Below are 23,875 nucleotides of genomic sequence, written 5' to 3'. Positions count from 1 at the left end.
TGCGGTTTGCAAGGGAGACAAAGGTTAGGTCTATCCCGTAGGAGAAAGAAGCCGTGGATATATGGGATCTCTACTCATCTTCCTGTTCGCTCACAGTAATTGTAGAGATCCTGGAGAAAGTTAGGATCGAGAGACCCATAAGTGGGCCATTTGCTTTGGTTGTCTAGGGGATATGTGGGCCAGTTTTGCTATTTGGGGTCTACCGTGGCCTTAGGGGCTTGAGGCAAGGCGCTTTGTGGGGTCTCTTGCCTGCCTAGAGAGGTAGACCCCGGAGGGGAAGACTTACCGAGACGAGGCCGGTGTTGGGCGAACAGCTTGGCGAACAGGAGAATGAGCAAAGACCGGCCGGGGTCTAGACTGAGCCCGAAAGGGATCGGGGTCCCACCGAGGGGGGTAGGGAGTCCCGATCCGAGTCACGGCACCAATGAAAGGGGCCAGGCGGAGACCAAACTACACCGGTCGCGGTCAAGAGATCTTTATTGGAGGTATCAAGCGGCACCACGCAAGGAGAAGGAAGAGAAGAGAGAGAGGGCTGCTGGTGTGCTGGGTTTTATATCCCTTGGGCCTACGTGGATTGGGCTGGGGGCGGGCCCAAGGGAAGGTGGGAGATGCTTCTTTCTGATTGGCCCTCCTTTGGCGGGTTCAGACAGTGCCCGGTCAAGGAGGGGAGAAGAACCCGGAACCGGCCCCATCTTAAGGTACGGCGCCATTTTAAGGTACCCCATGTTACCTAACATTGAATAGCAGCCACAGGCTGACTCTGGGTCCCAGGAGGGCTAGCTTCCCAAGACTTGTGATAGTTAAGTCCCTTCTCCGTAAGTAATGCCATGCAGTGCAAAGGGTGCTGGCAAGGGCAGGAGGCCCCAGGTCTTGTCCCGGGCTTTAGCTAGCCTGCTGGTTAGTGGACTCATCACTCAGAGCCTCAGAGCCCCATCTAAATGGAGGAGCTTGAACCACTGCAGACAGTTGTATCAGAGGCAGAGGGTTTTTTCCAAATAGTTTCCTGGGCGCCATCCCCAGAAGTTCTGGTTTTGTGTCTGGGGTAGGTAATGTTGCCAGGCTGGGAATCTCTGTTGCTTAACAATCTCTAGGATCCCTTCCAACTCCCAAAATCCATGAATATTGGAAGGGCCTGTGGACCCTTGCATCGTTCCCCTGACCCCAAACAGGCTAAATGACACAGAAAATAACAGTAAAAAAGATACTTTATTGTTAAAAAAAAAAATGACCAATGAAACTATGTATCTGTCATTCACACTCACAGTCACACACACAGCTGCAAACCACCCACACAAATTGGCTCTCGCCCACACAGCTCCCTCTCGCGTGAAGCAGCAGCCCTGTGGGCAAGGCTCCATTGCTCTTCCTTTTGACTTCTGTCTCCAGAAACAACACATATGAAAAGGCAGTGGACCAGAGGGAGGGACTGGGTGGGAGGGAGTGGTGAGGTCACCAAAGGCCACAGAGGCTTCTGGTCCCCACCACTCCTGGCTACATACACTCTACACATGTGTACACACGTACTATCCATGGGCACCCACATGTGTAGATATGTGCCCACATTGACCCTCCATGCATAGGGTTGAGTCACTGCAGGTAACACTTGATGGGCAGGCGTTTGCAATGGAGAGGAGGCAAAGGCCAGTGTCCAGCCTGGACACTGCGGTCCAGCTCCCTGCTTCCAACCTGCCCTAAATAGGAGTTCAGAGTTCCTTGTGTCTAGGGAAGAAAAATCCCATTGAGGAAACTCATCCAGACAGCAAGGTCAAAAAGTGCCTAAGAATTTTTAAAATGAAGAATTAGTTCCTTCCTTCCTTTGGCCAAAAGTGCCTGGGAAACTTGGGATGAAGAACCCAGAGTTCCATGAGGTCTGAATTCTTTAACAAAGAAGGTTCAAAGCTGCGTAGACTCCTGGCAGGCCCTGACTGGTGGATAGTGGTGTGACTCTGAGGTGGGCCCGTTCCTCTGTGTGTAGGCTGAGGAGCGGGACCTCTGGGGCCCAAGGCCTGGTGATGCTCCTCAGAGTCCTTGTCGCCCTCCATCACCATTTTCTCCTTGGTGCAAAGCAGTGCCTGACGCGGAGCAGACACTTCACAAAGACACAGTGAGTGCTCGACTGAGGCAGGGGCACAGGGGACTGTGCCTGCTCCCCTGCTGCTCACCTCTCAGCCCCTAGGAGGACGCCACGCAGTCCTCTAGAGCTCCTCTGTATGGCCCACGTAGTGGTTGCCTGTCAGGCATCAACCTGCCTGCCTCCAAAATGGAGCTGTGGGCAGGTATGAGAATGCATCTTGGTGAAGCTGAGCCAGCACAGTCAATCAGGCTCTGCCCCGGGGACTGAGAGATAGCAGATCAGGGAGACTGCCTATCTCTCGCCCACCCTGGGAGTCAATTGTTCCTGGTCTTCCAGGGTCAGTGCTCTAGGCATGCCCCTCTCCTGGGACCCTAGTGCTGTTTCTGGAGCTCTATCCTCAGCTTCCCTCCACACTCAGGGACTAACTGGGGGATTGGAAGAGCACATTTCAAGGGACAGCAGCCTGGGCTGGGGGTGGGGGCTTCCCTCCCACTCTCCCAGCCACACTCAACTCACCCCCTACGAGACAGGAAGAAATAAGCCAAGTCCAGTCTTTGTCTTCCTGCCTCCCTTGCTCTGGGAATGGGAAGCTAGAACATGACCTCCTCACAGCTGCCGTAATCACTCTCCACCATGTCAGAGCCCTCATAGTTGGGGGGCGCCCGGGGCTGGCCCTGGCCTGCAAGAGGTGCCCCCTCTGCCTCACAGATAGCATAAGAGGGCCCAGCTCGGCTGAGGCGCATACTCACCCCCTTGTAGCCCCCCTCTGCCAGGCAGGGCCCTCCCCCTCCCTGCCGGAACTGCGAGTGGTAGTAGCTGATGGCCGTGTACTCATTGAGACAGGGGGCAACCAGGCGCTCCCGGGGACTAGGGGGCCGAGAGGGCATCAGATCTTCCAGGTTCTGGTTGCTGTAACGGGGTGGGAGAGGTGCCCGCTTGTTTTCCATCTCCAGGGGGAAGGGGAAGCCCCCATAGAGGCCACTGGGCTCTGGCATCACGACTGGGGTTGAGTGGCGGTGAGCCGAGGGCGGCAGAGGGCCCTGAGTCATTTCAGAGTGGGGGTATTCCCAGCGTTCGTTCCTGGAGTAAGTAGGGGGCCAGACCATAGCTCCGCCAGGGTACACTGAAAGGGAACAGCGAGATAGGGTGAGCTCATTTTCCCTAGGGAAGGTTTCAGCTGGCTCTATAGCAACTATATATAACCTAGCGTGGTGGAGATGGGAATGGGTGGGTATAGTGCAGGTTGTCTCTGGTGGCTTAGGTTGATATATAGAATCCAATGGGACAAGCTCAAGGCTAGAGGTTTGACCCAAGGCCAGCCCATCTTGCAAATCCCTGCCACTAATCTGAGGGTCAGTGAACAAGGGAAGGATTTGGATGTCTCCATGCAACCCACCCCCACAGCTGGATACAGTAACTCCATCCCAAGTCCTACTGGTAAGTTTCATCCCCTTAACTGAAGGAAACACACACACAGTTTGGACTCACAGGTGTGATGGAGTCTATCATGGAGAGTGATGAAATGAGATGTGGCTCAGAAATCAGGAGACCAGGAGCCGTTGGTCCTAGCCCTGCCTCTGCTACTGACTAGTTGGGTTAGTTAGAACAAGTCACTGCATTTTGATGGGCCTCGGTTTCCCTATTTGACACATAGTGAAAATACCTATTGTAACTGCTGATGATTATGCCAAAACATGAAGTGCTTTACTAATACACCTCCTTTTGAGCCAAAGACGAGCGGAAGGTGATATTCCCCCTCTAGGTCAGCCAGGTCTGGCCCAAGGCTGCTGCACTTTCACACTGGGCAACCAGAAGCTTAGACCACTTCTCCTTTCCCTTCCCAGAAAAGCACAAATGTGCAGAAGCCCCCTTCTTACTCCAAGGGTTCTACCCAACCCTATCCAGGGTCTACACATTTCTGTGATGAACCTCAATCCCATGGAGTGACTTGGAATTTAGAGGAGTGCAATAGAATGAGCCCCAGAAACCTGGTATCTGCTCCAGCATCTGTGCCCTGTAACCTTGAACACATCTCATCATGTCCCATCCCAAAGGGTTGGATGCGTGGTAGCTAAAAATGCCTGTGCCTCAGATAACGGAGTGTTTAGGACCACCACCCACTTCCATCAATCCCGGAGGCTAAGCATCTCTGGCTATACTGACCCATCTCCTCGCCAGACCAGGTTCTCTTAATGACAGGCTCATCGTCAGAGTGGGAAGGGACCGCAGCTGGCGGGAGTCTGGGGGGCACACTGCAGACCACTGGCCGTTGCTTAGAATTGGGTCCAAATGTGACGAGTTCATTTGGAACTGAGGCCTTGCTGGGTTCCAGTTGGTTGAGGTTATTGCAGGAGCTGGCACTCAATGGGTTGAGCTCGATGGCAGGCATGGCTTGGGTGTCAACACCAACACTCCTGGCCAGGAGGTCTGGGTCCTCCATGGCCACAGGCTTGTGAGACTTGCAACGGCGGCAGTAGAAGAGAAGCCCGACAGTGCTTATGATAATGAACGCTACGGCCACTGTGATGATCAGTAACTCCTGCTGCCCCCAGTCCCCCCTTTTGATCTCGGGAGTGACTAGGCAGTGTCCTTCTGAACAACCCCTCGCCTCCATTTCACACCTGCAGAGACAGAGAAGTAGTCAGGGGGCCGAGTCATGAAATTGCCCTTTCCATGTCCCCTCTTACAGAGATCTATGGGATAGAGACTGCTCCCCCCAGAACCTACCGTCTCCTGTTTTTCACCCCCCAAAAAAGTAATTATCAAGCATATCAACATCAAAACTTTCCACCTTCCACCAGTAAAGTATGGGTCTCAGCTACATCCTCATTTGTGACCATTAGGATCTGGGAATGTCTATTATTTTTCCAGCAATGAGATCTAGGCAGTGGATACACTCTCTATCATGAGGTCGGATTTCCTCCCATATCACTGCAGTAGAGACATCGACATACCAGCTGCCCTCTAGCAATGATGTCAGGGTTCCAGATACAAGTCAGCATTGCCCAGTTATAGCAGCCAGGCACCCATGTTCCCTGCTGTGCTTCACCAGGAGGTCACAGGAGCCAACGTGGTACTGCACAGATCAGCCACCTTACAATGGGCAGCTTGCTCAGAGAAAGCATGCGATCTCTCAGGGTACCTCTAGCTTGGCATTCCATGGTGTGAAGCTCCAGGGAAACTTCCGTGGCCAGCTTTATCCACTTTTGAGGGCTATTGGGAAAGTTTGCCCCATCCCATTTGAGTCCAAAACATTTCTCAGTGCCTGAAATTTCACTACCAGTTGTTATTCTGGGTTAAATGTTGTCTTCCCCAAGGTCCTCTTTTAAAATGCAGACAACACTTTCAGCTGTGAAATGTCCTCCCAACACATCTCATGAACGAATAGCATTCCCTACTGCAAAGCAGGGCAGGAAGCAGGGCAGGAAGCAGGGCAGGACACACCAGTTGCTGAGAAAAAGGACTGAGGTCGACCGGGCGCAGTGGCTCATGCCTGTAATCCCAGCACTTTGGGCAGCCGAGTCAGCTGGATCACTTGAGGTCAGGAATTCAAGACCAGCCTGGCCAGTATGGTGAAACCCCATATCTACTAAAAATACAAAAATCAGCCAGGTGTGATGGTGCGTGCCTGTAATCCCAGCTACGTGGCAGGCTGAGGCAGGGGGATGGCTTGAACCTAGGAGTCGAGGTTGCAATGAGCCGAGATTGTGCCATTGCACTCCAGCCTGGGAGACAGAGTGAAACTCTTTCTCAAACAAAACAAAACAAAAAAAAAAAAAAAAAAAAAAAGGACTGGGGTCATCAACATACCCAGAGTAATCATGGGAAAGCCCTTTCCGTGCCTGGGCATCAGTTTCTGCAGCTGTAAAATGAGTGGGTGAACTACATCACTCCATCACTGACTCTTATACACAGGCTAATAGCAAAGGAATCCACTGGGAGCTTGTTAAAAATAGAAGCTAGGCCCATTCTTGGAGATTCTGATTCAGTTGGTCTAGGCTGGATCTTGGAATCTATATTTTTCATGTCTCTTTCATGATTCCTTAAAGGCTCCCAAGTTTGGGAGCCCTAAAACCAGGTAATTGTCAAAGTCTCTTTCCCTCTAGGATTCTAGGAATGATAGTTTCCCTTGCAACTGCCGCAGCCCCACACAGTATGAGGCACAGACAGCTGGCAGTGGGGTTCCAGGCACAGCAGCACCTGCCCAAGTGGAACCGTTTTCCCCAGGTCACTGGGAAATTCGGGTCCAGAGTGAGAGCCATTTTCAGACTGCAGCAAGGACCAGAACTACCTGAGGAGCTGGTTAAATGTACAGATTCCTAAGCCCCAGCTTGTGAATACTGAGGCAGTAGGTTCAGAACAGGGCTGGGGAAATCTCTGATAAGCAGCTTCCTCCTCCAGAAGTGTTGTAATGCAGGTGATTAGAGAGAGACGCCCTAACACAGTGGTCCCCAACCCCTGGGTCAGGGACCCATACTGGTCAGTGGCCTGTTAAGAACCGAGCTGCACAGCAGGAAATAGGCAATGGGTGAGCAAGCATTACCACCTGAGCCCCGCCTTCTGTCAGATCACTGGGGGCATTAGATTCTCACTGGAGCACAAATCCTGTTGTGAACTGTGCATGTGAGGGATCTAGCTTGCATGCTTGTTATAAGGAGCATATATCTAATGCCTGATGATCTGTCACTGTCTCCCATCACCTCCAGATGGGACTGTCTAGTTGCAGGAAAACAAGCTCAGGGCTCCCAACTGATTCTACATTATGGTGAGTTGTATAATTACTTCATTATATATTACAATGTAATAATAAGAGAAATAAAGTGTGCAATAAATGTCATGTGCTTGAATCATCCTGAAACCATCTCCCGTTTCTCCTGCCTGGTCCGTGGAAAAAGTGTCTTCCATGAAACCGGTCCCTGGTGCCAAAAAGGTTGGGGACCACTGCCCTAACCTAGAAGCCAGGTCCCTGCAGCACTCTCCCCTGGCCTCCCATTGGACTTTCTAGAGGTCAGAGTACAGAGCGCTTTCCCTAACGGTGCAAAACCCAAGGTAAGGAGCCCATGGCAGGTGGCCTCTCCTGGGATTACCTGTCTCCTGTGTAAGGATGAGGGCAGTTACAGGAAGCTCCTTTGGGGGAGAGGATGCAAGTTCCACCTTCCAGGCAGGATGCGAAAGTACAGTTCTCCCTTCCTTGTTCACAGTGCTTCCCAGAGAACTGTGGGGGACATTTGCAGACATAGCCTGGGAGAAAAAGAAGAGAGGTGAGAGACCGCACTGGCCTAGCAGTTAAAGGAGACCTGGCATTGGCAGACTCATGTGTTCGTGCAGCCATTCAGTTACCATTTATTTATTTGGTTGCTCCCCTCTGTGCCCAATACCATGCTGGGCATTGGTGCCCTGCTGAACAAGAGCACTTTGGTCCCTGCCCTCAAACAACTTACAGCCCACCAGAGACAACAGTCACCTAAAGAACAGTAATCAACAGGATAATAACCATAGATACTAACTTAGTGCTAGTCACTGTTCCAAGGATCTTCCTGTGTTTGCTCATTTGATCCTCACGACCACCCTGAGGTTTGTGACTGTCACCATCCTCATCAGGGGACAGGCACAAAGGGATGGCGGATGAGGAAAGGAGGCACAGAGAATGGACAGAATTTGCTCAAGGTCACACAGCCAGTAAATGGCAAAGCTGGGGTTCAAACCTAGACAGCTAGCTATAATATCAGTATCTCAGTAATTATAATAAAATTAGTTTTATCAAAGGGAAATGCTGGGAGGGGTGGGGGATGAGGCTAGCTTACTCTAGGGACCTGAGAGCTATTTCATTTGAGATCTGAAGGATGAGTAGAAATTAGCTAGGCAAGAAGATAGAAGGCAAAGAGAAAGGTGTGTCAGGAGGAAGAGAAGAGTGTGTGCAAAGGCTAGGGAAGGGTGTGGCATGGTCAAGGAACTCAAACCACACCAGGGTGGGCCAGTCTGGTGAGGGACAGGGAGAGTTTGAACTATGGCCTGGGAGGTACAGGAGCCACATGCAGGGATTGGGACTCTATCCTAACAGCACGGTGGCCACTGAGCAGTTCTCAGCAGAAGGGTGCCATGCACAGGTCTGCGCTGGATAAAGATCACCCCGGCTCCTGCTGGAAGGTGGAAGGCAGGGATAGAAGCCGGAGAACAGGGAGGAGGCTGGTGCCAGGGTGAGAGGTGATGGGGGCTTGGGACAGAGGGACAGCAGTGGGGAAGGAGAGAAGTGATGGATTCCTTGGATATTTTGCAGGTAGAAATGACACGATTGGCCAGACAAAAATCAGAAAATGGGGTAATGCGAAGTGTTGACAGGCATATGGGTACATAGGAACCTCTCATGTTGCGTGTGATATATAGATAGATGGCTGCAGCCATGCTGAGAGCAACGTAGCCCTATTTAGTCAAAATAATTATTTGCATACTGTGAGCCTGTGACTTCCACCCCTGGGTGTCGGGTGTGTGTGTGTGAAGGAAACTCTCACACAGCTTCACAAGGAGACATATAGGAGAATGCTCCCTGCAGCATTGATGATGGAAATGGGTGTTTGGAGTGCAAGGATGGAGAGGGAAAATGTGAGTGCGTGTACATCATGGAGTACTGAGCCACAATTAGAAGCAATTAATGAGAATTGCTCATGGCAGCATTGACGGATCTTAAAAATATGGTGCTGAGCGAAAGTGTAAACAACATATACCACTTATATAAATTGGAAATTCAAGCATATGAAAAACAACATGTATTTTGCAAGAACTCATTCAAAAACTGTAAATGTTTGCCTCTAGTGTTAGGGAAGGGGAAGGGAGTGGAATATAAGTTAAAGGGGAATGAGAAGGAGACTGTGCATAGACCAATTATGACACTAAGGTATGTGATTAATTCAACCCTCTGTCCCTGAGGTCCCCATTCATATCCTCCCTCATCCCCCCAGAAGTAGAAAGATAGTTTTTGTTGAGAGGGAAGGAAGACTCCTGGCTTCCCCTAGTCTAGATATTGCAGATTCCAACCTGTTACTCACAAGATGGGGGAAGAGAGAGAAATTTGGAACCAGGAGGCTCTGAGATCCCCACCCTGACATGCCTTTCCCACCTGAAGAGCCTTCTGGGATAAACCTTGGGTTCAGCCTGGCACCCCAGCCCTCACCTGCCCCGTGGGTCCATGAGCACTTCCCACCATTGAGGCATGGGTTCTGGCTGCAGTAGTCACTGTGGAGGCAGCACTGGGTGAGGGCTTGTGTCTCCAGCAAGCCTGCCACCGTCTTGCCAGGGGCCAGCAGATCTAGAGCCTCTTCGTTGACCACGACAGCATCCAGGCAGCCTTCAAAGCCCTGGGAGACATTCGAGGAAGAATGCAACAGGACGAGGCCGCCCAGCAAGAGGTGTCTTTCGGGCCTCAGACCACGGCAGTTCTCCGGGACCACAAGGGAGGTGTTGCCCATGCTGTCAACCATCAGGCGAATGGAAGCGTCCATCTCCTCCACCAGGATGGAATGCCACTCGTGGTCATTCACATGGCGCTGGGAGGAAAGGTTTCCGTAGAAACCACCCAGACAGTGGTATTCCAGCTGGGGCACTCCACTGGCCAGCTGCAAAGGAAACCCAAACAGCCATCAGCAAAGCCAAGGAGTCCTTGTAAACCTGCTAACAGGCTGCCAGTTCAAAGAATGTTGTTTGTATTTTTATGGGTAGGAGGGGGGTGTCTGGTGATTTTCAAGGCTGTTTTAGACATGGCATTTGCAGAGCATAAAAGCCCTCAAAGTGCTTTTGTATTGATGGTCTCCTTGCTCTCACCACACCCTATGGGATGGTCTGGGTAGGGGGTGACATCTCCATTCACAGATGAGGAAACTGAGGCCCAGAGATGCTTTGCTGATCAAGACTCTGTATTTTGGATGCTTCTTCACAGGCCTGTCCAGAGTTCCACACTTGTGAATATTGGCCTTCAGGGATTTGAAAAACCTCTCTCCCACTCCCACTTCCTTATTCAACAGCTTAGCAGTTCTCAAAGTAGGTCCCCAAGACCTTTTCAGGGAAGCCACAAGGGCAAAGTATTTTTATAGTAATCCTAAGAGTTGATTTGCCTTTGTTTTCTCACAAGTATACAACAGAGTTTTGCAGAAACATGTTGTCACAACTGATGGATACAGAAGTAAATATGAGAAGCCAGCTATCTTCTATTAAGCCAGACAAAAGAGAGGCTTGCAAAAATGTAAAACAATGCCACTCTTTTTCTTTTGGAAAGTAATTATATTTCATAAAAATGTATAATTAAAGACATACACTCATATGTTGATTGCAGCACTTTTCACAATAGCAAAGACATGGAATCAACCTAGATGCTCAACAACAGTGGGCTGGATAAAGAAAATATGGTACAGATACACCATGGACAACTATACGGCCATAAAAAAGAATGAGATTATGTCCTTTGCAGCAACAGGGATGGAGTTGGCGGCCATTATCCTAAGCAAACTAACACAGGAAGAGGAAATCAAATACCACATGTTCTCACTTGTAAGTGGGAACTAAACACTGAGTACACAGGGACACAAAGAAGGGAACAATAGACACCAGGGCCTACTTGAGGGCAGAGGGTGGGAGAAGGGTAAGGACTAAAAAACTACCTATCAGGTACTGTGCTTATTCCTTGGGTGATGAAATAATATGTACACCAATCCCCCATGACACATCGGTTACCCATATAACAAACCTGCATATGTAACCCCGAACCTAAACTAAAAATTGGAAGAAAAAAAAATTAAGGTATTTATGTTGACATATAGTTTCTTATTATTTCTAAATAAATTAATACATATTTTTAAATAGCTCAGTTTTAATTTCTGATACTGAAAATGTTAATAGTTATAATCCACATAACCAAAACTTCCCTGGAATCCTCAATAATTTTCAAGGGTGTAAAAAGTCCTGAAGTCAAAAAGTCTGAGAACCACTGGGTTAAAACATTTTAATTCACTTCGTTCCCAAGAGGTAGGACTGCCTGTGACCAGATACTTTTCTGGTCACTTTGGGCTAGGTAGAGTTTTCTCTGTAGAAATTTAAAGATCTAACCCAGTGTTTCTTATACATTGGCCATCTGTAGACCACCTCTCAGATTTTTGCCCTGGTTGAGTACTACCTATACCTTTATTTACTTAAAAAGGAGACACTATTATTAGGGTAAATAGAAAACCAACACACTTGCCATTAAGAAAGGGGGATAACAAAAATGAATGCAACTCAAGTAAAACATTGCAATGAAATCATTTATTTTTATCTGTCTGGGACCACAAATCTGTTGATCCCACCGTCTTTTCATTGTCTCCCACCTCTGTAATGTCCTCGTTCCTCTCCTTATCTAGTTTAAGTTCCATAGTCAATCATCCTAACTACTCCCTTCACATACTCTTGACCTATCTCTTTCTTACTTTGTAGAACTCTCTTGGTAAACCCACAACTATGGAAGAAGCTAACTCTCCACCTGCTCTATACAGACATGGAGCAGAACATGGCTGGAGAAAAACATGCAGCTTTGCTCACCAGCCTCTCTTTAATTTCACGACCATGGCTCTCAAATGAGCCTTTAATGCTGCCCAGCAATCACACTCCTTTCCTGAGTCCATCCATTCTTCCAGATGACTGTTTTCACTACGTCTCTCTCCTGAGATCCCTAATGCCTCCCTCCTCATTCCCACTGTCAGCTGATCATCTCACATCCTACTGAAGTCATCAGATGGGGGAACCTGCAGGCACTTTCACCACCACATCTATCCACCTTAGCTAAAGCCAATCTCTCCATTTATGCACTAGATTCTACCTCCTCACCTCCTCAAGGCTCTACTGATTCTCCTTCCTCTTTCCTACATCTTTGTTCATTCATCACTGAATCATTGCACAGCATACAAACATGCTGTTATTGCTGTAATCTTTATTTTCAAAAATATACTTTCTTTACAGATGATAATCTTTATTTTTTAAAAAAGGATTGTCTTCACCTCAGTTTTCCAGCCAGATATTTTCCTTCTTTCCTGTCCCTTTTCAGCAAAATTTCACCCCAACCCACCATACACAGAAACCACTGGTGTCAGGGGATTCAATGATCTCTGTGTTGCCAAATCACTTTCCATCTTACTGGCCTCTCAGCAGCAGATCACCCAACAGATCACTCCTTCCTTCTTGATACATGTTCTTCACTTGGCTTCCTGCATACAATACTCCCTGGGTTTTCCTCCAGCATCACCGGTTACTCATGTTCAGTCTCCTTTGTTGAATCCCCTCTTCCCCCAGACCTGCTAATATTGGAGGGTCTCAAGGAGTAATCCTTGGCCTACTCTCTTTTCAATCTACATTGCTTGGTGATCTCCTCCCATCTCATGGCTTTCAGTACCATGTATGTGCTGAAGACTCCCAGATCTCCATCTCCAGGATACACCCCTCACAACATTAGGCTTGTCTTTCCAGATCCACTTGGAGGTCTAATGGGCATCTGAAACTTACACATCCAAAACTGCACCCTGATCTCCCCTCCCCAAACTTTGTATCCACCCATACACTTCCCCAGGCCTGCTGGCACAAACTCCATTCTTCAGTTGCCCAGGCCAAAATCTCACTACTTGCCTTCTCTCCCACCCTTCATTCAATTCACTGGGAAATCCTGTTGGCTTTGCCTTCAAAATCTTTGTAGAATCTATCTTCTTTCCAGTTCCTTTGTCATCACCCTGGTCTAAACCACCATTCTCTCTTATCCAAATTATTGCAGTGGCCTCCTGACTGGGTCTCTCTGCTCCTATCTTTGTTTCTCTAAAGTTGATTCTCAACAAAGAAGCCATGATGACCCTTTTAAAATAGATCATTGCAATTATCTGCTCAAAACCTTCTAATGCCTCCATTTTGCTCAGAATAAAAGCCAAAGTCTTTACAATGTCCTACAAGACCTTTATAGATATGCCCCATCCCATTACGTCTCTGACCAACTCCTCCTCCTGCTGTTCCCTTTACTCACTTCACTGGAGCCAGGTAGAACTCCAACCCATTGCTTAAAGATGCTAAGCATTCTCCTGCCAAAAGGCTTTTGCATTGCTATTCCCTCTACCTAGAATGTTGTTCCTTCCAGATGTCCATAGACCTAACTTTCTCACCCTCTCCAAATTATTGCTCAATTATTATCTCAATGAAAGCTTCCCTGGCCACCTTATTTAAAATTATAAAATTGTGACTTTGGCTGGGCGTGGTGTTTCATGCCTGTAATCCCAGCACTTTGGGAGGCCAGGGTGGGTGGATCACTTGAGGCCAGGAGTTTGAGACCAGCCTGGCCAACGTGGTGAAACCTCGTCTCTGCTAAAGATGCAAAAGAAAAAAATTAGTGAGCGTGGTTGTGCACACTTGTAATCCCAGCTACTCTGGAGACTGAGACACAAGAATCACCTGAACCCGGGAGGCAGAGGTTGCAGTGAGCCGAGATCATGCCACTGCCTTCCAGCCTGGGTGACAGAGTGAGACTCTGTCTCAATAAATAAATAAATCAATAAATAAAAATTGCACCTCTCCTCACCCCTGATGCCCCTCCATTTTTTCCTTTTTGCTCATAATACTTATCAAATTTGAAAAAATTCTATAATTTTCTGAGCTATTATGTTTATGTTTATTGTCAGTCTCTCCCCCATAGAACAAAAGCTTTAAAAGGGATTTCTGTCTTTTTCACTGATAAGACCCAAGCACCTAGAACAGTGCCTGTCACATAGTAGATGCTCAATAAATCTGTGTTGAATGAATTAAAATCTAGTGGCCAAAGTTGGCTTTCTCTTTGTTGAAATGGTAGGTTGGGGCTGAGGGCAGTGGTTCATGCCTGTAATCCTAGCACTTTGGGATGCCAAGGCAGGCGGATCACCTGAGGTCAGGAGTTCGAGACCAGCCTGGCCAACATGGCGAAACCCCATCTCTACTAAAAAAATACAAAAAATAGCCAGGCATGGTGGCGTGTGCCTGTAATCCCAACTACTCGGGAAGCTGAGGCAGGAGAATCACTTGAACCTGGGAGGCGGAGGTTGCAGTGATCTGAAATCACACCACTGCACTCCAGCCTGGGCGACAGAGAGAGACTCCATCTCAAAAAAAAAAAAAAAAAAAAGGAAAGAAATGGTAGATTGGCATATGTGATAGAGGTGTTAAAATCAGACAGGCAGACTGTGACCTTCCACATGACATAATCCAAATAACTGAATGATTATTACAAAGGAAATTTATTTTTCTTCCATGTGATTCCATGGGGTTTGAGCACCCCCAGTGGTAAGCAATGCCCCCGCTCCCTGGGAAACCCTGGCCTATTACTCAGCAAAAATGATAACGGCACCAGGGCTAGTTGACCTCATCCATCTCCATTTCTATCTTACCCCACAGAGTAAGCAGCCTCACTTGTGACTGTCCTTGGACGTATATCTCCAGGTTGGGTGGCTGTGGCCATCCAGGACAGGATAATCATGTGGCCCAACAGTCACACCCAGAATCCCTGAAAACTGTGCAGGGATTTCTTTGGCAGAAATGGGCTTCCTGACATTCCTCATGCCTCACCCCCTACCTCCCTAGCCTGGGACACCCACGTGAAATCTCTCAGGCTGGCAGTGCCTTACCTTCAGGGAGATGGACGCTGTTTCATTGGTGAATAGGAGAATGGCCTGTGGCTGGAGTGTTTTCAGATAGAAATGGATGTGCCAGTTCCGAGCCGCTGGGGCCCTGTACCGCACATAGCTCTGACCACTGAACCTTGTAGCAGTACCTGAGAAAGCAACCAAAGCTGTCACCTCTACTTGAAGTGGTCCCCACTGAGCCCTTGGACTGACTTTGTCTTATTTAATCCTTGGGTGGCAGACAGAATCATTGCTCATATTTTATACATGAAGAAACTAGGCTGGGTGTGGGGTGTGCCATACCTTTCTAGTCTCACACATAGAGCCAGAAAGGAGCCTTCACCCTACCTTTTGTTGGCTGCAGGGACCCCTGCCTTAGGTCCCAGCCTGGGTCAAGAAATATGAATTTAAACCATTAAGAAAGCAAAAGTTGTCCAGGTGTGGTGGCTAATGCCTATAATCCCAGCACTTTGGGAGGCTGCGGTGGGAGGATCACCTGAACCCAGAAGTTCGAGACCAGCCTGGGCAACAGAGCAAGACCTCATCTCTAAAACATAAAATAAAAATAAAAATAGCCAGGCATGGTGCCTCATGCCTCTAACTCCAGTTACTTGGAATTACATCCTCTTGACTGAGGCTGCAGTCAAGGCTGCAGTGAGCCATGATCTTGCCATTGTATTCCAGCCTGGGTGACAGAGAGAGACCATGTCTCTAATAATAATAATAATAATAATAATAATAATAATAATAATTTTTAAAAGAAAGTAAAAATCAGGCCAGAAATGTAATGAATCAAGTGTGTGAAAATCAAAATTTTTATTCTACATACTTTCCATGTTATTTCTGGCATTGGGAATCTACACTGGGAATGTAGATTTTGCGTGTGTGTGTGATTTTAGACCCACAAGGGTTTTTGCCTCAGGATAGTTCCTTGTATCAGCAGGAGTTAATCATTTAGGTAAACAATAAAATGCGGCTGAGAGGTCAAGAGCCACTCTATGATAAAGAGAGAAGGGCAGTGATAGACTGTATGGCCAAAACTTTTGTAAAGTCTGGCATCCTCCATCCCGCCTTAGCAATGGCTAATGCACAGTTGCGTAGTATGGAGTAAACTTGAGTTTCTTAAGCTTCTTTGACTGTGGGACACTCTTATGTGGACCACTCTTGGGAATAGCATTCTGTTGAACCCCCTTTGGGAAGCACTGCCCTCCCCAGATTTAAAAAAAATCCACCCTCCCCAGAAGTGAGTCCAGCTATGAAATCCCCAAAACCCCAGTGTAAATAAGCTTGTCAGTTGTCAGGGGAGAGGATGAGCGGTCCAGCCTCTAGATACCTAGCAAAGAGGAATTGTTGAAGGGAGAGAACAAAAGCCAAAAGGAGGAGAAGAAAGAACCAGAAAAGATGAGGCACAAGGGATTATAACATCCACAGATTCCAGCTGGACGCAGTGGCTCACACCTGTAATCCCAGAGCTTTGGAAGGCCGAGACGGGCAGATCACCTGAGGTCAGGAGTTCGAGACCAGCCTGGTCAACATGGTGAAACCCCGTCTCTACTAAAAATACAAAAATTACCTGGGCATGGTGGCACTCGCCTGTAATTCCAGCTACTCACGAGGCTGAGGCAGGAGACTTGCTTGAACCTGGGAGGTGGAAGTTGCAGTGACCCGAGATCGCACCACTGCACTCCAGCCTGAGTGACAGAGCGAGACTTTATCTCAAAAACAAAAACAAAAATCCAAAGAAATCCAAAATTCCCTGACACTGGCAATTCCATTGTAGTAGGTACTTATTGGATGGGATATTGAAGACGATCTAGATCAGAAATTCCCACCCCTGGCTGGATATCAGGATCAGCTGGAGAATCTTTATGACACAGAATCCTAAGTTCTCTCAGAGAGTCTGATTCGGTAGTTCTGGGTGGCACGTGGAAATATGTATTTTAAAAATCTTATCATCATGGGTGTAACAACTGGAAGGGGGGCCCAAGGGAGGCTTCTGAGATGGTGGTCATATTCTTTCCTTGATCTGGGTGTTGGCTACACAGATATATTTGCTTTATAAAAATTATTTGAGGTGTGTACTTATGATACATGAATTGGTTTCCTGTATGTTTTATATTTCACTAAAATGTTAAAAAATAAAAAACCTCTTTTCAACTGATTCTGGTGATCCATGAATTTATCTAGTATTTCTTCAATGCAAGCCCTTGCACCTGCTGCTTCAGAATTAAATGCCAATTCTAGGACTCACTCAGAACCTTCTAAATAAAAACCTCTGGAGGTGACAACCAGAAGCATGTCTCTTTAAAATCACGCTCTCCAGAAGACTTTGCAAAATCTTGAATTTTAGAACCTCTGCTGTCTGATGCCAGGTGGCTGAGAGAGACTCTTCAGCTTTCTTGGCTTTCCCTGCAGCAGGCCCTGGGGCAAGAAACACAGAGAAGGAAATCCTGTCCCCGACAGAGAGAAGCCCACCCAGCCTAAATCGAGTGGTCCCTGGACAAAGTCCACAAATCTTCTGAGAAATGATACCCCAAATGCCAGGCAGCTGGACCCATAAAGGGCAGGTCAGGCCAGGCCAGTCCAGGCAGGAGCGCTGGTGAGCTGAAGGTCATGTCACTTTCCTTTAGCCAAGGCTCCTGAGCTGCTCCCTTGGTCTTAATGCCAGGGGTGCTAGGTGAGTCTTGGAGTGCCTGAAGAGCTTAGTGAAGAGTTCAGGCTTTAGAGTGGGACACACAGATATTTGAATAATGAGGTCTTCATTGGAAGCTGTACAGTTTCAGGCAAACTAAATCTCATATCTCAGTTTCAACTGCAGAGGGGGCTAACGACCCTGCTTGGTAGGGCTGGGGTGCCGATTAGTGTAGGTGACATCTACAAGGAGCGTGGCATACAGCAGGCTCCTTATAGCAACAACTGCTACCACGGGAATGACAGTCACCGTTGATCTGGGGCTTATTGTGGGCCAGCCATGGGCTAAATGCTTTTATAACTCTTATGTAATTTCCCCCCTGAACCCAACTCCAGGAGGCAGATGTATTTATTTTCACTATTTTATAGATGGGAAACTAAAAAGCTCAGAGGGTTTTAACAACACACCCAAGATCACACAGCTAGTGACTGATGGAGCTAGGGTTTGAACCTGAGCTGTCTGAGTCTAAGCCTTGAGCTTATAACCACCAGACTACGGTAATAATAGTAGCAGTATTAGTAACTCACATGTATTGAGCACTTTCTATATGTCAGGCACTGTTCTAAGCAAGCACTTGATACATAGTACTGATGTAATTCCTATAGCAGCCCAGCTCCAAGGCACAGAGAGGTTAATTTTGCTAAAGTCACCTGGTTAGTAAGCGGTAGAGCTGGGATTTTAACCCATGAGGACTGAAGCCACAGCTTATGTTCTTAGCCATGATGTTAAACCGCATATTGTAGTCTTACTGTTATTTTCTAAATCTCGAAAGGGAGCTGAGAATTGGGTATTATTCCATAACTAGATTTCGTGAGGCCACTAGCTGTCTTATGGTGATCGGTGGCCTTTGGGCTTATTAAAACTTCCCTGAACTCTGCCACAGAGCCTCAGTGGCCTCTCCATGCTTAGAGTCAGGCGGGCTGAGCCCAGCAGTGCTGCTCGTCTCTAGGGAAGATGTGGTACTTACCATTGCAGGAGCAGCTCCTCTGCAGGTGGTGCCGCGGGGTTAGGATGCTGAGCCTGGCGGTGCTGTATGTGGGCCCAACCTTGGGGTCCAGATGCACTGTGTTACGGCAGATTTGACCCTGGCAGGTTGGCCCCTGGCAGGGCACCATGGGCATAGCTGACCGCATCTGAACCCCCACTGAATGCTCCATCTCCTTGGCTGAGTGAGTGATGATGGATGCTAGCTCCTGGAACTCATAGAAGGTTCCAGAATGCCCCTCAAAGACCAGGAGCACGTCCACACCAGCCACGGCCTCTGCAGGCTGGAGGCTGGCCAAGTGAATGTTAGCCCGTTTGATGTCCAGCTTATGGCTGAGGAACCTCTGCAGGTTCCGCCAGTGGTCACTCACCAGCTCCTCGGGGGTGAGCTGGTAGAAGCCCATCCACATGGCCTGCTGCAGAGCCTCCTGCCCCACATGCCACACGTACACATGGACCCCAGCAGTCGTGGTGAAGGTCCCATCACTGACCGTGACGTTGAACGAGTAGTGGCCACGAGGCAGGCCCTGGGCGGCGATAATCTTGCCATCAGGCGCACCCACTGAGAAGTGCCTGCCCAGGGTCTCTTCTGCCAGGCTATAGGTCAGCGTGTCCTGGGGGTCTCGGTCTGTGGCATGGATCTTACCCACCATGCCACCCTGGAACTCCTCCTCCCCAACAGTGATGAAGATCTCCAGTGGAAGAGCAGAAGGTGCATAGTGGCTCTGCTCTGTGACATGGACACGTACAGACGTCGAAGACGAGAGGGGAGGGATGCCACTGTCTGACGCCTGTGGGCAAAACAAACACTGTTGTCACCCAACAGAACTGCAGTGCTCTTGGGCCCGACTGAGGCAGGGCCTCCTTGTGGAGCTATGTTTCTCTGTCCCACACCCAATTTGAGGGCTGGCTCAGTGCATTGTCACATTTAGAAAAAAAAATCTAACTCCAAAAGCACTGACATATAAGAAAGATTTTCTGAAGGTTTTGTAGAGATTGAAGGAGGGAGTTACATCCTATACCATGCAGTAAAACAATGCAGTTTCCTCATGTGACAGCTCTCTGAGCCTCTTCCTAAATCTCTCCAGCCATAGACTTGGGCTAACTTCCTCATGAACTTTCTCATTCTGTCCCTGTTCTCAAGTGCGCCCCCAGATGTCTCAGCGATTCTGATGCACCATGCACCCTGCTCAGCCTAAGAAAATTCTCCTTGGATTCCCTTTTGCTATGCGATTGGAGTGGGAGTCGGGATTTGTCCTTCTAGTCAGTCAACGAAGTCTTCTGTTGTGGCCAGGAGAAAAGAGACAATAAATAAGTTACCAAATAACTTGGATAAAATGCTGGGAAGGAAATAAACAGAGACCTAACTTTGATCAGGTAGAAGGGAAGGCGTCTCTGTGGAGTGACATTTGAGTCCTGAGGGATGAGAAGAAGAGGTGACAGAGGGAACAGCAAGTGTAAGGTCCTGGGGTAGGAATGAAGGCGGTGTGTTCAACAGCACAGACGGGGCCACTGGTGCTGGAGCAAGTGGGCAGGGAAGCAGGCCTGACCTCACTGCTGGGCTGGCACGCGCAGGGTTGCAGTTTATGTCAGAACTGTGAAAAGCCGTGAGGATGACAGGACCTCACTTAAGTAGGGAAAAGAATGTAAATCATAAACACATTTTCCTTTCATGTTTCACCACACATCCCTGCAACTTCCTGCCTGACTTAGAAAGGACAAGCTTGCCTTCCTCTCCTCAGTGATATTATCACTCCCTCAGCTGTCAACAAGGGTCTCCACAATATTCCCTGTAGTAATATCTTGTTCACCTGCACTCCAACACTTTTAATGTACAAGAAAGTTGTTAAGATTACACCTACTGCTGGAAGTCATGCATAACACTGAAGAGATATTAATAGCAACAACAATAATTAACACTACTATTAATTATAATGTATAGCTAACATTAGTTACAACAATACTACTACTACTGATTATATATAATACATAGCTAACATTGAGTACAAACCATGTGCTGGTCATTAACATAGATAAACTATGATAATGCTGTAAATGCATTATCCTAGTTTATCCTTCTTATGAGATAGGTACTATCAAGTCACCCATCCTACAAAAAATATAACTGAGGCTCAAAGAGGTGAAGTAACTTGCCCAAGGTCATACAGCAGGTAAGGCCTGAGCAGAATCTGAATGCCTATCTGTGTCTATAGCCTGTGTTTTTCTTTGCTGGCTTATGGTGCCTCCCAGTGCATGGAAGTGGAAATACGGGACAAATGCAATTGATGGTGATGATGCCAGTCATTACTAAGCTTCTGTTTAGGCAGGGCGTGTGCCTGGGTCTGAGAATACAGAGGTCAGGAAGCCGTTCTCTCTCATCTTTCCCTAGGCAATCACATCCATGCTCTTGGCTTTGAGGGCCATCTACCAATCCTCTGAGCTGCCAACTCCAATTCCCAGCTACCCATTGGACACCTCCGCTTGGATGTCTCACAAACAAGTGGGAAATAATGTGCAAAACAGAGCTTCGGTTTAGCCCATAAACCTGTCCTGCCTTCCTGTCTGGGCCTTTCCAGTCTCATAAATGCACTACCACCCAAGTCTTCACGGGAGCCAACAATTTAGAAATCATCCCTGAATCGTCTCTGTTCTTTCTGACTGCACATCCACTCCACCAACTCCTATCAATTTACATACAAAATATGTCCCAAATCTGTCCACTTCCTGCATCTTCTCCATCACTCCATGGTCTCAGCCCCACTATCTCCAGCTTGGATGACTTCTCACTGGTCTCCCTCACCCACTCTATAGAGCTTGAAAAATGAGCTTCCTGAGACACAAAGAGGATCCCTTTTCCATCTGAAAACCCTCCAACCACCTCTCATTGTACTTAGATTAGAATCTAAAAGTGTTACCAAGGTTTATACTTAGAAGATTGGATGCCCTGGTTTGTCAAGGACAGTTTTGATTTTTACCTGTTGTAAATCAGCTACTACCAAGTATTATTTTTAGTGCCTGTTTTGGACTCTATGTTTGTGTCCCCTCAAAATTCATATGTTAAAGTCTAATCCCCAGTGTAACAGTATTTGGAGGTGGAGCCCTTGTGAATGGGATTAGGGCCCTTATGAGAAGGGCCATATGAGCATACAATGAGAAGCTGACAGTCTGCCATTCAGAAGAGGGCGCTCACCAGAACCTGGTCATGCTGGCACCCCGATCTGGGACTTCCAGCCTCCAGAACTGTGGGAAATACATTTCTGTCCTTTAAGCCATCCAGCCTATGGTATTCTGTTGCAGCAGCCCAAATGGACTAAGTCAGTGCTTCTCTCACTCTCAAAAGATCCCAGTTTGGACCTCAGATAATACAGTCATCCAAGCCACGAGGCCCACACGATCTACCCAGCCTATCTCCTCAGTCTCATTCCCACCCCTGCTCATGATGTTCTGAGTATCTCAGCCATACCTCAAGGCACTTCAGGCTCTTTCCCAACTCATGTTGCTCTTCCTGCCCACTTTTCACATGGTTGGCAGGAGAAGACTCTCCTGCCCACTTTTCACATGGTTGGCAGCTCGGCTCTCTGCTCAAATGTCACCTCCTGGGGGCAGCCTCCCTCTGAATGTGTGTCCCCCTGTCTTATGAGTCTCTCATCACTTTACTTCCTTATCATCATTTGTAAGGATGTTATTTCTTTATCTGTTTATTGTTTATCTCCGTGATTACAATGGAAAGCCCCTGGAGACAGGAATCATTCCCTCCTTACCCTCTGCTATGTTCCTAGCAGCTTGCAAAGAGCCTCGCATGTAGTAGATGCTCAATAAATACTTGTTGAGAGATGCACTGACTGACTGAAAGAATGAATACATCATTCCCAGCCCATAAATTTACAGAATAGTAGGGTCCACTGGACTTGAGATTCAGGAAAGGGATTTGGGGAAATAAAGTGAGGGCGAGATATCGGACCACCATCTTGGCCACTGTTCTTTAGCAATTCCTATGCAACCCATAACATCACCACCAGAATCCCCTACACACATGTGCATACAATATCTCACTTGAGCCCCAAGCCAGTTCTCTGAGGTAGGTTGTTTTAGCTCCTGAGGTTCAGAGAGCTGTTCTGGCTCAGCTCTAGGAGCTACAGCCAGAGGATGTTTTGCCCAGGCACAGAGCAGGGATTAAGTATTTGGACTCTGGGGTCAGAGTGCTCGGGTTAGAAGCAACCCACCTTTGCCACTTATTACCAGTATTACTTTAAGCCAGTCACTTAAATCCCCTGTGTTCCTCAGTTTCCTCATCTGTAAAGTGGGGTGGTAATTATACCTGCCCTGAGTGTTATGAGGCTTTAGTCCTGAGAAGCACCTAGCCCAGTGCCTGATGCATCCTAAGTGCTTTGTACATTTTTTCCCTAATGATAGAAGCACTGGTGGGGCTTTTGCCAGCATCTTTACTGTCCCCATGGTCACCACCAGAAGCCTAGCACAGCTCTCACCTGGATCTGAAGCTGATACCATTCCTGGGCCCTCCTGTTTAGGCCCTCAGCAGTCACCAGCCATCCATCCGGGGTCACTCGGAAGGCAGAGCCATTGTTCCCCTTGGTGATTCGAAATGAGTAGGGGGGGCCATTTTCTGGAGAGTCTGGGTCACTCAGGATCAGCTGCAGGACTTTGCTGCCAATGGGGGAATTCTCCTGAGACCGAGAGTGACAGGAAGGCAAAGAGCAGAATGAGTCCTGGTCCTTCCTTTCGTACCTGTCTGGGTATGTCATCTGGAATGAGTCCTCAGCACTCTGCTTGTAGATGGTGCCTGGACATCAAGCTGCTGCTCATTCATTCTGCCTGCCTTTGAGGTAGTTGTTGACTTTCCTGTCTAGACCAGGAGCTCCCCAAGGGCAGTGTTGGGTCTTAGAAACACAGCCCACTGGGGCAGGAAGGATCCTTAGAGAACAAAGGTTAAACCCTTTATTCTGTAGAGAGATGACTTGCTCAGGATCACACACTGCTGAATCATGTATTTAAATTAATTATTACCTGGGTTACATAAGGGAATGTTGTGATTTGCAAAGCCAATTGAACACTTATAAATGATTTCTTCCTTAGAGGACCTGCATGGAATATGCATCTGATAAGCACACTTAAAGATGACTAGGAATTTAATTAAGAAAAACCAGATTCCCTGAGTATCATTTTAGCCTTTATTGTATAACATGAGCATTTGGTATACTATAACACAATGGTTGCTAACATTTTAGCATCACAATATTATCTACAAACAGAATCTAATGGGCAGAAACTGATTGTTGCCTATCCAACAGACATTCTCTGTTCCGTTCTTATAAAATCCTGCTTTTATTCAGATGTGGACTGGCGATATTCTCAGAAAAGATCTTTTTAGTCGGGTAACTTATTATTTGCAACCAAAGCATCCTAACCCATGCCCATAATATATAAAACAGGTAAAAGTGGAACAGCCCTAGGTAATGCATA

At 47.7% G+C, this 23,875-nt stretch overlaps 2 protein-coding genes across 4 annotated transcripts in view; one reads left to right on the top strand and one right to left on the bottom strand.

The window, feature by feature from the left end:
* SLC36A1 (solute carrier family 36 member 1) overlaps positions 1–22,875 on the top strand; it is a 210,965-nt gene extending 188,090 nt beyond the window's left edge. Inside the window, exon 10 of the mRNA XM_030826353.1 lies at positions 20,784–22,875. Coding sequence (XP_030682213.1) covers positions 20,784–20,833 — 50 coding nt within the window. The 3' untranslated portion in view covers positions 20,834–22,875. The remainder of the gene's footprint in view (positions 1–20,783) is intronic.
* The window catches only part of FAT2 (FAT atypical cadherin 2), an 86,257-nt gene continuing 63,569 nt past the window's right edge, over positions 1,188–23,875 (bottom strand). Inside the window, exons 18-24 of one of the 3 annotated variants that reach the window (XM_030826257.1) lie at positions 22,882–23,079; positions 18,378–19,185; positions 14,722–14,867; positions 9,243–9,684; positions 7,162–7,315; positions 4,238–4,695; positions 1,188–3,197 (exon numbers count right to left, since the gene is read on the bottom strand). In XM_030826257.1, coding sequence (XP_030682117.1) covers positions 2,665–3,197; positions 4,238–4,695; positions 7,162–7,315; positions 9,243–9,684; positions 14,722–14,867; positions 18,378–19,185; positions 22,882–23,079 — 2,739 coding nt within the window. In that variant the 3' untranslated portion in view covers positions 1,188–2,664. Of the gene's footprint in view, positions 3,198–4,237; positions 4,696–7,161; positions 7,316–9,242; positions 9,685–14,721; positions 14,868–18,377; positions 19,186–22,881; positions 23,080–23,875 lie in introns of those variants that run through there. The other 2 variants (XM_030826261.1, XM_030826266.1) reach the window with 2 other exon arrangements.

This window comes from Nomascus leucogenys, chromosome 2, assembly GCF_006542625.1.
Source record: "Nomascus leucogenys isolate Asia chromosome 2, Asia_NLE_v1, whole genome shotgun sequence".
NCBI classification, from domain to species: Eukaryota; Metazoa; Chordata; class Mammalia; order Primates; family Hylobatidae; genus Nomascus; species Nomascus leucogenys.
This window is presented reverse-complemented; position numbering and strand designations above follow the sequence as displayed.